This window comes from Meriones unguiculatus, chromosome 15, assembly GCF_030254825.1.
Source record: "Meriones unguiculatus strain TT.TT164.6M chromosome 15, Bangor_MerUng_6.1, whole genome shotgun sequence".
NCBI lineage: Eukaryota > Metazoa > Chordata > Mammalia > Rodentia > Muridae > Meriones > Meriones unguiculatus.
The window spans coordinates 10,866,798-10,881,453 of NC_083362.1; the positions used below are offsets into that span (position 1 = coordinate 10,866,798).

The 14,656-nt window shown below is 45.1% G+C and overlaps 1 protein-coding gene across 24 annotated transcripts in view; it reads right to left on the reverse strand.

Moving 5' to 3' along the window:
- Positions 1-477: 477 nt before the first annotated feature.
- Positions 478-14,656, reverse strand: part of Dlgap1 (DLG associated protein 1) — a 784,196-nt gene continuing 770,017 nt past the window's right edge. For 21 of the 24 annotated variants that reach the window (XM_060368165.1, XM_060368163.1, XM_060368160.1 and 18 more), the window contains 3 exons: positions 9,487-9,578; positions 5,683-5,835; positions 478-2,978 (listed from right to left, as the gene is read on the reverse strand). In XM_060368165.1, the coding sequence (XP_060224148.1) occupies positions 2,769-2,978; positions 5,683-5,835; positions 9,487-9,578 (455 nt within the window). In that variant the 3' untranslated portion in view covers positions 478-2,768. The other 3 variants (XM_060368177.1, XM_060368178.1, XM_060368174.1) reach the window with 2 other exon arrangements.

Consider the following 14,656-nt stretch of genomic DNA (forward strand, 5'->3'; position numbering starts at 1 on the left):
AGCAGTACTGCACAGTAAAACATTAAGGGAACATCTATAAATAACAGAAATATATTACAAATAAATTAGTTCTATTTACCATTTCAAATATTAAAAATCTTTAATCCATTTCTTCATCTCTCTTTACAAAAAGGTTATGTGAACTGTATGGAAACGTCTGCAAAAAATATAATAAATACTTAATTTCTTTGAACGTATTTTTTTTTGTTGTTGTTTTTGATGAGGGAAACAAACTTCTTTTGTGATCTTCCCTCCCACCCCACCCCAAGAAAATGCCCAAACACCTTTATACCAAAGTTAAACAAAATAAGTAATTTTCAGGGTACATACACTGTTCATTATGAACTAAATAACATCTCTACAAATTACATCAAAAAGAATAATGCAACAAAGGTTATGCTCACGGATTCAGTTTCTGGGTTCCAGTAGATAACACGCTGTATTGTGTGGGGTTGTGTCCTAAGATCAATAATTAGCTTTTCTGTTTTTTTTTTTTTTTTATAAAGTGTTTGTACAGTTGAACTGTGATTTCCAGGAAGGCAAAGGCTGTGATGCCCTTCAGGCGTTCAGCTAAAAGATTTAAAATTCTTACCAAAAATAGCTTATGAATATACAAATGCCATTCATGTAGACAAGATAAATAGGCCTCTCTCTTCTCTCTTTAAAACAGCCTGGGCTAAATCAGTTCCCAAAGAAAACACTGTAGAAGGATCTGGAGTCACGTTAGAAACTGATCTCACTCCTACCTCAGGGCAGGGAGCTGTAGTGGTGAAAGTGGGTCAGAGCGGGTCTAGAATGGATGCTGCTTCCTGGGAATTCCAAGTCTCGGATGAATGTGATCACGGGCTACCAAGGTGACGGTCGGTTGGCGTTACTCCTGCCTATGTCATGTGCTCTTTCATTGCTGCTCCTCTGTAAAGTAAAAGCGTCTTTTTTTTTTTTTCTGAAACTAGCAAATTCCTAAAGCTCAAAAATCTCTGCTCCAGTTGGACAAAGCGCTGCCTTTGTCTGCCCTAGTTAAAAGTTGTTGTTGTTTTGAATAAGTTATAGCCCTTTTCTTGTAAACCACAGCAGTAAACATTTGTGCCCTGTTGATAAAGGTAACTCAAAGCATCAATGGCTCTGAGAGGTAGCAAATTCTCTAGAGGTTTTAGAATATGTCTGAAAATACTGGTTGCCAGAACCCTTCGCTTCTCTTAATTTTGTAAAGAAAATTAAATTAGCACCTGGCTATGAGAGTTATTTTTTAAAAGCATTTCTGGTGCAAGCATTTTTTTTTCTTTTAAGTCTTTCATTTTTCTATGGCAAATTTCTAATTATTTAGGTTGCAAGCTTGACATATTAAAAGGCTGATCCTTTCAGATCGCCACGTTCAGAATGTTTAAACTGCTACAAGTAAGGGCGTTTAAGACTTCAGCAGGATGCCAGTGAACAGTCCATCAACCACGACTCAACTGCAAGCCAGCAGAAAGCCTGTATCCAACCAAAAGCTTGGATTCCTATCAGCGGTTTCAATGACGACTTTTCCCCCTCCTCTTAGCTCTTGACCCCGGCATATCCAATGACTTCTCTCACTATCTGGAACTCCAGGATCATAACGACAGCTCTTTGGAACGAGGCAGCATGTCAACTGGGGTAGAAAACCTTTTATTTTATTCATTTGACATGGAGCAAAAAAAACCCTGTGCTGGGGAACACGCGAACCCTGTACTGGAGTGAGAGGAGGACCGAAGGAGAAAGCGCCCCTCAAGTGTGAAGTGTTGGGCTAGGCTCGATGGGTGTGTGGCATTCAAAGGGGTGGCAGGAGAACCCGAACTCTCCTCTGGAAATGGCCTTGCCGTCTCTCAGAAGTAGAAGCCTTCCTACCTGTGGGAAATTCTAAGTGGGCCTACCCTGATGGACACTAAGGTAACAGAACCAGGTCCTTGTTCCCCCTCCCGTTTAAAAACCACTGCTGTGACATTATAATACAGAGAATACAAGAAAAAGTTGATAAGACATTTCAGGCCTAAATTTTCTTAATAGGATAAATAATAAATAGATTCCTTATGTAGGATCTTAAGCCACCGGTGTTTCCTTTCCCTCAGCTTTCTTCATTTTATTGCCTTTCAGAATAGGTTAATTTCCCTGAAAGATCGGATTTACAATCTTCTGCTGATTGAAACGTTTGAAGCTGTGATTGATGAAGTACCAGCGAGGCAGTTTGTGCAGCCGCGAGGGCGCAGATGCGGGGTACCTGCGCGCTTCGCCCTTCCCTCCTACACACCCAGGCCCCCAACCCCAGGCCAGCTCGGTCCCCTCTCTCTTAGTCACCACTGATCCCCGTGAGATGGTGTGATTTCTGAGATTAGAAATAAAGCGCTCTCCGCTCGTAAAAGATAACCGTTTGGGGCAAATAAAGGGGAGTCGGAGCCCTCGTTTCTTTCACGTGGAAGACGGTAAGTCCCCAAGGATCACCCCGTGTGATACTGGGTTTCTGAATTACCCTACGGTTTTATATTGCTGAGTTCTAGGGACGCGCTAGCTTGAGAGAACTGAGGAGGGCGAGGGACCTACAGGTGTCGTCTCTACACAAGTGGGTTTGCTTGGCCCAGAAAAGAAAGGGTTTGGATGTGCGCGCGAGGCCTCGGGACAGGGGGCGCGAAGCTCGGTGGAGAAGACGGGCCGAGTGGTCCGGGGAGCGGGGCGGTCTGGGGGACGGCTGCGCCAGGACGGCCACGGAGCTGAGAGACGGAGGGGCGGGGAGGCGGGCCGGGCGGCGGCGGCGCTCAGAGCCGGGTCTGCGCCTCGGGGATGTAGATCTCGATGCTCTCGGCGCTCTCGGTGGCCGAGTTCTGGCGGACCGACGCGGCGCGCTTGGCGGCCATCAGGCGCTTGCGGGCCTCCTGGCGCTGCGAGCTCTCCAGCGAGCGCTCCCGGATCAGCGGCGCGGGGCCCTTCGCCGGCTTCTTTGGCACTGGAGGAGGGGCCCTTCGCTCCTGATCAAAGCAGAAGGTTCAGGACATTACACAGCTTCTCAGGACAAGCTTGGGAAAGACTGGGATAGGTCAGTAGTTCGAAACACACACACTCACACTTCTGCTTGCTCTTTTTCTTCCCTCAAAACCTAAGGATGGTTAGTTCTGATCTGCACACTGTATAAATGAATTCTCTTCATTGCTCTGGTTTGGGTATTCAAAAGTTGCCGGAAAAAAACCAAAACCAAAACAACACATAATCTCTTACGCTTAAGGCCGAGGGTAAAGCTGGATCGCAGAAGGACAAGGTCTTTCCATGGCAGGATGTGGGCATTTAAAATGCACCCCTCAAAAGGCTCCCTGCCCCTCACAGTGCCAGGAGAGCTCGGCAGCTACAGACTCATTTAGGACTCTCAGTCAGGTGGGAGCTTGGTTTAAAGGCTGAAAGCTTCCCCACTCTCCCCCTGGGCCCACCCAACCTCCCATTCCACCCACTGCTAAGTAGCCAGGTGCGGCTGTAAGATTGTGCTTCTCAGCTTCGAGGGTGCCGTGGTGAGGTGCACCCTCTGAACACCACACTGGAGTACACGGGGTGAGCGGGTAGCTGGGTGGGGCAGAGGTTTCACAGGTCAGGAGGGGAGACTGGTATTTCCTACTCTAGGGAGGATCTTCCCAGACCATCCGTCCCTGGCGGTTTCAGCACACCTGCAGTGGCTCAGAAGGCAATCCCAACAGAAACCGTGTTATCAGAGCGGAACACAGGCATTGGAAAAGGCCGTCCCTCTTATCGGCAGCCTCTGAACCGGTCTCAGATCTTTCCTATTCTAACACAGCCACTCTTCCCCGCCCAAGTGGTACCTACACAGCGGGAAAGAACGAAGGATGCTGTTAGGAGGGAGGTGTTGACCTTTCGGGCTTTGAAAAGGTCCCCACATCCCCGTTTTAAATAGAAGACCCCGCATCCTTATGAAACCAAATATGACACGGGCATTGCGTCTCCGACTTAACACTGATGCTTAGCACAGCAGCTCCTCCTTCCTTCCCAGGGCGCAGTGCGGAGTGAAGAATTAACACAACCATGGCTGTTTAAAGTGGAGCCTGTGTTTCTCTGAAAGGACAAAGAGGGAGAAGACAGAGCGCAAACAGTCTCCCAAACACCTCAGTCTCTTCATTATTTTTCTTTCCTGTCATGTTCGTAAGATGATGAAAAGCTCTGGTCATAGGTAAAATGCATTAAAAAAAAACTTAAAAATTAAGCTGATAATTTATCACTAGGGCACCTACCAATACGTCACTTGGAACAATTTCTTTGCGCCACTTCTTCGGGACATTTTAAAATCTTCATTGTGGGGTGACTGGTAGATTTCTTTTTAACAGTATGAATAGTGGAAACTTTTTAGTCATTTTTCTTTCTTTGCACACTTTATTATTATTTTTTAACAATAATATTAAAGAATCAGAAGGAGAAATTAGATGGAGCAGTACTAAAATTCCAGTGTGTATACACTTGTGTATACTTTTAAGACCAGTTTAAAAGCCTTGCCAGCAGATGATTTCAGACATAAAGAAAACTAGATGAAGCACAATGTTTGGCTTCTCAAAGGAGACATCACACACATACCAACAGTACTTTCAAACTTGCTTCTAACCCTCCCCCCCGTTTCCCCAGTTGGATGGTCATAGAACTGGAGATGGTGATAGTGGCGACAGCATTGTCCTCCTATAGACAGTCCCTGGGGACTGGGTTTGTACCTGATGCCCACTGACCCTGTACACTTAGAAATGATGGGTTGCTGTTAGCTCTGTGTGGGTCAGGAGACCTGGAAGGGCAGAGCTCTCCCTGCTCCAAGGGAATAGCCATCCCTCATTTCCAGAGGTATCTCTTGGAACTATCTGACCTCGGGTCATAGAGGAACAAAACTCATTGGAAGAGTCAGACAGGACCAATCAGCCTGAGAAGGCAGACAGTAGATACTTGCAGAAGCCTAGCAGAACTGCAGTGATCAAATGTGATATTATTATTGATGAATTAAAAGAATTTAAGTCTTTATTTCTAAACTTGTTGAATGAGGATCCAGGGGACAACATCCCCCCAGGCAATCAATCAAAAGTATAAGTCAGAAAAGAAAAAAACCTCAATGTTTCCAATGACTATAAGCCTCAAAGTGAGCATTTTAGACTTGAACATCGGTGACTTCTTTATCACTGTATTTATGAGATGATTGTCAGTCAGTTACGTCTTAGGATTTCCTATTTTTTTCTCTCATAAACACATCCTGAGGGCATAAGGAATTTGAACTCTTGCTCTATGGAACCATGCACTGAAGAGATCATTTATTTTAGTTTAGAAATCGAAACTGAAGGCAGCTCCTTCCAGTGTCTAAGGTGATTTAACTTAAAGTTTAATTAAGAAAAAAAAAAAGAAAGAAAGGAAAGAAAGAAAGAAAAGAAAAGAAAGAAAGAAGGAAAAGAAAAAGATAAAGAAAAGCCACATTCCCACTTTCCAATTCACAAAGACAAGGTTTTCTTCAAAAATATGCCTGAGACATATTACAGATGCTATCCCAAATGATTAGTATGTAAACATTGCCGGTACAACGGAATGAATATGATGGCAGCTCCATTTCACATTGTAAACAGCAGGACTGAGCACAGCAGCCTACTTAGACTGTCCAGTGTTTGTGCAGGTTTTTAAATGAAGCATACAAAATCTACATTGTTCTACCTTCTTGTCAAGAGGATCCATCTGTTTCCAATTATTGGCCTTTAACTGATGAAGTTCATCAAATTTCATACTAATATTTTCTATGGACAACTGCAGCATGTCCCAAAACCCCGCCAAATCCTGGGAAGTGGGTCTTGGATGAGCATTGGGATTCTGTGTAAAAAGAGAGAAAAATATTGGTGCTTTAGAGGCAACACGGCAACAAACGGCCAAAAAGGCATTTTCAGACATTTCAAAGAGACTAAGGAAGCTGAGTTCCTTTTGCCTTTTTGATAAGAGATAAAAGTGAAGCTACAATTTTATACATGCTCCCATCCCAGCCCATGATTTTCAAATGTCAAGGTTGCAAAATTCCTCTGACCTTACAAATGAACGGTTGTTTCAGTCTGATAAGTGGGGAGAGTCTAAACATTTGAAAAATCCCTGAATGTGTTATCTTTTACCGGATGTATTTAAAAACACTGTATTCGGACAGGAGGAGGGAGGGAACCACGGGGGAGAGGGATACAAAGTGAATAAAGTGTAATTAATAAAGAGTTAACAAAAGACACTGTATTTAAGTGAAAATGCCATCTATTCACTTACAAGTTCATGCCATACAGTTTATTCAGAGAACAGATGAAAATTCCAGAATATAATTAGTTTTAACACCAATGTTGAGTGAAACACTAGCGTGCAGAATTGACAAGAAATAAGGTATTTTCAAAACACTTGTGTGGTGATGTTTCTTTGATGCTGGAGACTGAACCGGGGTTTGAATATTTGAAGCAAATGATTAGCCACAGAGACACATACCTAGTCCCTGAAATTACCATATTCAGTAACTGAGATATTACTAGTATATATAAAATAGAACAATTTTATCATGTGACACATTGGGAATTAGCTGGTTTTAAATATAGCAAATGTCAGAAAAACATTATCTTTGCACATACATATGTGTTTTGGTAATACTTTCCTTTTTAGAATAATAAATCTTTCCATGTTTAAGAGCTGACTTTTAGGGGTTGGAGAGATGGCTCAGAGGTTAAGAGCAGTGGCTTCTCTTCCAGAGTTCTTGAGTTCAATTCCCAGCAACCACATGGTGGCTCACAACCATCTGTAATGAGATTTGGTGCCCTCTTCTGGAGTACAGGCACACATGCAGGCAGAACACTGTATATATAATAAGTAAATCTTAAAAAAAGAAAAAAGAGCTGACTTTTAAAAGAATTAGATAAAACTTATTATTATCAGCTGGGCATAGCGGCTCATGCCTTTAATCCCAGCACTTGGGAAGTTGAGGCAGGTGGATCTCTGTGAGTTTGAGACCAGCCGGGCCTACAGAGCAAGTTCCAGGACAGCCAGGGTTATACAAAGAAATCATGTCTTGAAGAAAACTTCAAACAAACAAAAAATTATTATGGTGTGTGTGTGTGTGTGTGTGTATACCACAACATGCATGTAGAGGTCAGAGGACAACTTTATGGAGTTTTTTCTCTCCTTCCACCTTTGTGGGTGTTCCAGGAATTTAACTCATGTCATCAGGCTTGAGAAGCAAGTACCTTTACCCACGAGAGCCAGCTGGTCAACCCAGGAACTGACTTTTGTTAGTTTGTGGGCTTGAGAGCCTGCTGTGTAACTTACGCTGGCCTAGGCCTGGGTCTCCTGAGTGCTGAGATTGCAAGTGCATGTTATCATGTCTGGCTCAAGAGCTGCCGTCTTTGTCCCTGTAATCTGGTGTCACTGTCATCACCCACCGCTGACTGCAAAAGCTGCTGAAGGCACCACATGCAGCCAGAGTGCCCTTTCTCCCACGTGTCCATCTGGCCAGATACTCCTTAGCATTACAAACAACTCATGTCTTATGCTAACTGGGGCAGCTTGTACATTTAAAGTTCTCCCTAAGAAAAATGGTACCATCAGAATTTCAGAAAGTGTAAAGGCTGATGATGGTCTAATTGTTTAAAGGCTGGAAACAACATTTATACCCAAGGTTGGTCCAGGATGACTGACCTTGTTTGTACTTCTCTGTAGCATTCTGAAGCTACTCATAGTTACATTCTAGAGTAGATACATTCTAGAGTTGTTAAGTGCTTGGTTCAATATTAAAGTCTGTTCTAGGGATGAGAATGAGTGTGGCTTAGTGGTACATACTCAAGGCCTCGGGTTCAATCTTTAGCACCAAGCCAAAACAAACCAAAATAAAGTAAATACAACAAAACAAAAAGATCTAGCAATACTTGAATGAACAAAAGGGGTTCTTCCTAATGTTCTGACATTGTAGGCAGCAACTGTAACAAGAGCCCCTCAGGGGGAATGGTGCCAGACACCAGCAGTCTGTTAGCAAGGAGGCTGTCACAGGAGCGTCTCAAGTTCGAGGCTGCGCAGCAAAAACAACCCAAGACCAAAGGGGATAAAGCAAACAAGCAAAGAGACCCCTCGACATTCAGAATAGATGGCAGCTTTGACTTCCTAATTAGCACTTCCTAATAATTTATGATTTCACAATATAATTAACCTTGTCCATAATGGAAAACTAAGCAATTCACTTTTTAGATTTCAGTGACATTTTCTGGGTCACAGGTTTTACTGCTGTATTGTTTTAGCACCAATGAAAGAAATAATCCAGATCATCTCTTCTCTGAACCCGTTGGGAGCAGATGTTGAGATACCAGACTTCTTAAGGTTTGAGAATGTTTGCCCATGCACCGTGAGATGTCTTGGAGACAGACTACACGTCTTAATGTGAAATTCTATATATGTCACATACAACTTATACACACATCTGAAGGTAACTACATAGTTTTAAAGAGTCCCTGTATTTTGTCTGTTACAAGTTACATGAGGTCAGATGTATACGGCATCTGTGCCTCAATGTCCCTAAAGTTTCAGATTTTAGAGCATTTCTGATTTTGGATATATATATATATATATATATATATATATATATATATATATATTTTTTTTTTTTTGGTTTGGGCATGTTCTACTGATGGTTCAGCAGCCTAAGCTTTAGATTTGCTTCACTCTGTGTCATGGGCCACCTGGCCTTGCCCCTAAAGGAGGAAACGAAGAGGGTGTGGGCACCAGCCATCTGTATCCAGCAGCCACATGAGAGTGTGAGTCGATGTACCAGTCTTTCTGAGCCCAAACCAGATCATCTTGGGGATGAGAGATGCTTGTGGTTCCCTTTGTCTTAGAGTCAGCCTGGCCAACCACTGAGCATTGAAAAGTTGTGTTTGTAGAGGATACAGGCCTTTTTAAAGACTCCTCAGAGAGGCTCTTGATGTCCGTTTCACTGCCAACTTTGCAGACTTTCTTGTTGCTACTGCTGCTGTCTGAAGCGGTGCCTTAGCTTTGTTTTTGTCTGTCTGAGGTAGATGGGACATTGCTTGTCTCGGTCTTTCTAATCTACAGTTTGTGATTCCCTCGACCTCTGGCCCTTGAGTTAAAACAAAACTCTGGTCAGGAGACACAGTTAGTGATGAATATTTTAGAAAGAGACCCATGAGCCAAAGTCATCACCCCTGTAACAGTATTTAGGAAATATCAGTTTGCTCCATGTTTTAATAAGAATAAGAAAACCATGGAACATGGAAAGTTTTCAAGACTGCAAATCAAGAAATGGGGTGTTAACTTGATTCTGCCCTAAGATTATTTAAGTGTAGAATAAAGTGTTTTTATTTTTAATTAATTAATCTATTTAAAGAAAAGTGGGAGGCCAGATTCCTCTGTGAAAGACTCCAGTGAGTCTTGACTGAACTCAGTTCAAGCTGAGTTTTGCTTCGGTTGGGCCAGTCTTGAGGACAAGATGGTACCTACCACGTTCTCTTCACACAGTTCTCTGAACTGGTAGAATTTCTGCGCCATGAGAAGCTGGGCACTGCCCACCGCGGTTCGGATTTTCCCTAGAACTGAAAAGAGCAGACATAGGCAGTTACACGGTGCCTCCTTGTTGAGACTTACTCTGGTAAGTAAAGCGAAGAGAAGGTTAGGCCGTCAGGGTTTGGGAAAACAGCACATGTCGCGTACCCACGCCCACTGCATGGACGCTCTGTTGGTCCGTGAAACCCCAGGCTGCCGGATTTGCAAGCATAAAGTAAACCTGGAAAAACACGCATTCATCGCGCTCATGTCTTGGGAGAACTGGAGTTTTCTGTCACAGCACTGTGCCGTATCACAGGGAGAGACGGACAGCCGTCCTTTCACACAAATGTCATGCGCGTTTCCCAGTGCAGTTTCAGCTTTAAGGAGTCAGTGATCCTGATTTGCTGGCTTGATTTTCTAACCCGTATTCACGGACAAGAAAAGCAATGCTAGCTGTGCCCGAGGAATCTCCTGGCACTCACCCTGTCCAGCCCATAACCCAGGGTAATTCCCAGAGTTCAGCCACTGGTGTTTGCTGACAAGTGGATTTGCTAGGGACTGATGGGGTGCAGCCTGTTGCCGGGGGAACACGGGGGCTGAGCCAGAGTTCCACTTTGCAGCTGCCTGTCCTAGGAGCATTGGTTTGGCGTGGAGCCTTCGCCTCTGCAAGAAAGTGACTTCTGGCCTCAGGAAACGGACTCTGACTGTGTCAGCAGAGGCCCAGGGCTGAGTGTCCCCAGGGCTCTCCCGGAACCCACAGCTCTTGCAGCTACTCCCCCTGAACTCTGTCATGCCTAGGCTTCACCCTCCTGTACCTGAGGGGACAGAAACCTCCCACAACTGAAGATTAGAGAGAACCCAGAACCGCTGTGGTTTGACTAGGCTGAGAACTCTGCCTGGAAGAGACGGTATGGGATTCACGCAATCTCACTGCTGGCCTCAATGTTCCTTGTGTTTTTTTTTTTTTTCAACCACACAACCTCCAAAGTCAGGAGAAAACAAAAGAAGTGATGTGCATTGCCCAGGGCTTTCTAGGAATTTGCTGTACTGGATTCACAGTGCCGCAGAGGGTTCGTGATACGAATTCTAACTGGGTTCTGCGCAAATTCCTCAGCATTCACACCTATAAGTCAGAGTATTTCTAAATTCACATGTCCCCATCATGCCAGACTGCTCAGGGACACACATTTGCAGCCTCTGTCAAGCCACACTGTTCCCTGACTTGCAGCTCCAAGCCTTTATGTAGCTAGAAGCTTTTTATTTTTTCCAGTCAGTTTTTATTTTATTTTATTTGTTTGGGGTTTGGGGTTTTTTTTTTTGGTGTTTCGAGACAGGGTTTCTCTCTGTAGCCTTGTCTGTCCAGGACTCACTCTGTAGACCAGGCTGGCTTCGAACTCACAGCAATCCCTCTGCCTCCCCGAGTACTGGGATTAAAGGCGAGTGCCACCATGCCTGGCTGCTCCAGTCTGCTTTTAAAATCCTCTCAGACCATGGCTGTTTTCTTCTTTGACTAGAATATTAGCTGAGTGACATCTCCTCTCTCTAGAAATTAATTAATTAGTAAGACCAGGCTGCCCTTGTACTCGCAGAGATCTGTTTGCCTGTCTCCAGTGTTGCTGGGGTTAGAAGCCTGAACCACCATGCCCCGCTTGCTCTCCCCTTCCTGGTACCTCAAGGTAAAGTGGATAGGGTGAGACTAGAGTTCAGAGTTCAGGCCTCCTGGACAAGTTTTGACAGTGGATGAGTCAAAACTTTGAGCTAAGAGATCTCAGCCACTTCTGAATATCTGCACTATGTCAGACCAACGGAAGAGGATTAGAGAGAGCCCTCCCCCAGTCTTCCCCCACACATACCCTAAGAGGGCTCCTGTAGCCCAAGGTGATCTGCAACTCATAATGTAGAGAGAAATGATATAAGTGCTAGAGAGTTGGGGGCAGGCCTACACACAGACCTCGTCCCAAGGCCACTCTGGGATTCACTATTGTCCTGGAGTAAGGTGGCGATTAGCCTTGAAGCAAAGCCAAGGCCAGAGAGGTCAGAGGAGCCCTCAGGACTGGTGGAGTCTGGTTGCAGAGCAGGGACAGGCCATGCGGGCTCCGGATTCCTTCATTCACCCTGGCAGCCTGTATTAGTGAGGGTACAGCAGGGCAGGCGTCAGCGTAGACAGGAATACGGCGGCGGTCAGAAAGACAAAGTCTCTGCCCTCCTGGGCTCTGCACCCTGGCAGAAAGCACAAGGCAGAAGCAGGGGAAAGCAGACCCCTTCTGCGAGTGAGACAACATGGAGAGTCTTCCTCTCTCTCCAAAGAAGACTGAGCAACAACCTCAGCGCTCCGGAGTTTCAGCTACCATGTGGAAGCTGACTTTGGCTTAAACAGTTTGTCTCGATAGCCTTGATTTCGTAATGTTTTTTATTTAATGATTTTATCTACCTCATTATATCTATGTATGTCACTTACTGTGTGTGTGTGTGTTTATGCATGAGCACACATACCACAGTGCGTGGTGTGTGGTGTTCAGAGAACAATCTGCGGGAGTCTGATCTCTCTCCGTGGTGAGAGTCCTGTGGGCCCTGAGGACCGAGTTCAGGTCACTAGGCTTGGTAGCATGCTCCTTGAACTGCTGAGCCAGCTCACTGGCCCCCTCTTTTTATTATTTAATGATTTTTTTTGCCACTATTTTTTAAATTTGGAAACACATTAAAATATTTTCAAGGACTTGATAATTTTCCATTCAAACAAAGCAAGTATCTATTATCTATGTTCTTGCCAAAGGAACCGATTTTCTCTCCCCACCCCCACCCCCACCCCCACCCTTTTTTTTTTTTTATCCCCACAGTTCTATGCTCTACTGTGGGTTCTTCCCTCTGGACTCATTCCTTTTCCTCCCCTGAGGAAAGTATTAGAACAATAAAACAGAGAGAGGCTCTTCTAGCTTATTATTGATGTCACCGAGGTGCCCTCTGGTCCTGGAGAGGTGAAAACTAAGAGCCTTTTTAAACGCACTCAAAGGGCTGGGAATGGTGGTCATGCATTTAATCCCAGCCTTTACAGAAGCTGGTGAGTTTGAGGCCAGCCTGGTCTACATGTTAAGTTCCAGGATAGCCAGGGCTACACAGTGAGACCCTTTTTCAATATACCCAATTTATTTTATTTTATTACATTCACTGATGTTTCTATGTTCATTGGCCTGCGTGTGCGTCTGTGCGAAGGTTATCAGGAGCCATGGAACTGGAGTTGCAGACAGATATGAGCTGCCATGTGGGTGCTGGGAATTGAACCTGGGTCCTCTGGAAGAGCGGCGAGCCGTCTTAACCACTGAGCCATCTCTGCAGCCCCATAATTTCATAAACAAACAAACAAAAGGGCCGGAAAGAACACTGGATTTGACCCATCCCACTAACAGAGTTGAGACATGGCTGAAGCAGCAGATTCCCTCTAAATGTCAGAATGGGGCATTTGAAGCCTGCTTGCTCCTGGGTCCCGGGTAGCTGGCCTCCTTTTCCGGCAGCCTTGTGTGCTGTCATGTACATGTTGCGTGTCCTCCGGGCCCGTGTGCTGAAAGGCTTCATAAGCCCGTAAGGTGTCAGACACGTGCGAAGCTGGGCCTTGGTGTTAGGCCGAATTCAAGAAGGAGACATGGTTCTGCAGCCATTTTCTCCCTCTGGCTTCCCAGCTTCCGTAAAGTCAATCCCCTCAACCGTGATATGCCTTGCCACCGAGGGCTCTGAGCAGCAACCTTCTCCTTTACGGAGCTGTTTTCCTCAGTAAGGGCATTTTGTCACAGCCACAGAAAGCTAACGGATGAGGTTGACAGTTTTTGCTGTGACCCTCAAACACTCAGAAAGCCTTGTTTTGCTGTGCAGCTATTCTCATGGAAGCAAGTGCAGTCTCTGAAGCCTCGCCGACCACCAGTTGGGGGAAGCCTGTGGACCTTTTCCCTCATTTCCTTTCCCCTTGCTGGTCTCTCTCTCAGCGGAAGAGGCCGGTGGTGGCGGCCCCTGATGGTGAATGAAGTTCCTTCTGGTTAAGATGTGCCTAAGGGCCTGCTCAGCAGTTAACAGTCCTCACGGCTCATTTCCAGCACCCATGTCTGGTGGCTCCCCACCGGCTGTAGCTCCAGCCCCAGAAGGATCAAGCTCTTTGGGTACTTGACTTCACATGTACACACCCACACACTGATACAATAATAATAAATACAAATAAATAAAATAATAAAAACAAATCTAAGGAAAGATGTTGGCCTTCTCTTTCTAAACTCCCTGCCTGCAAGAGTTTTCCAAGCCACGTGCTCCACTATCGACGCTATCCAAGATGCCAACGGAGAGAAGAAGCCTAGATTAGCTGCATAAGGCCAGGAAAGTCCTTTTCAGAAAGCACACGTCCTAAAATGACTTGCATGTCTAAGCTCTGCCTGGCTCTTGGGGATTGGCTACTCCCAGAACCATGTGGGGCGGGGCAGAGAACTACAGACCAGTTGTGACAACTTTGGCTCAAACTGTGGCTGGCATACCACCTCCAGCATCCGTGTGGTGGTGGGCCCCTGCCTTTGCTCTCAACTTTTAACGGAACTGGGTCTGCCTCTGCTTGAGAGAAAGCAGCTCTGCGTTACTTCCTCCCTCCCCACCTTCCTTTCTTCTTCCATTTTTAAAACTGATTTTGTTCATGTGTATGTGTGTGTGTGTACCTAAATGTATATTTGAGCATCATGCGTGTGCAAGTCCCTGTGGAGGCCAGAATGGGATATCAGATCCCTTGTAGCTACAGTTTTGAGGGATTGTGAACTTCCTGATGTGGTATTAGGAATGCAGCCTGGGTCCTGTGCAAGCAGCAAATGCGCTTAACCACTGAGCCACCTCTCTTTCTTTCTTTCTTTCTTTCTTTCTTTCTTTCTTTCTTTCTTTCTTTCTTTCTTTCTTTCCCTCTGTGTTTGTGTGTCTTCCTTCCTTCTTTCCTTCCTTTGTTTTTTTTTTTCCTTCTTCCTCCTCCCCCTTCTTCTTTTGGTTTGTTTTTGGAGACAGGATCTCTTTATGTAATCCTGGTGTCCCGAATCTCACTATGTAGACAAGGTTGGCCTTGAACTCGGAGAGATCTACCTGCCTCTGCCTTCAGAGTACTCAGATTAAA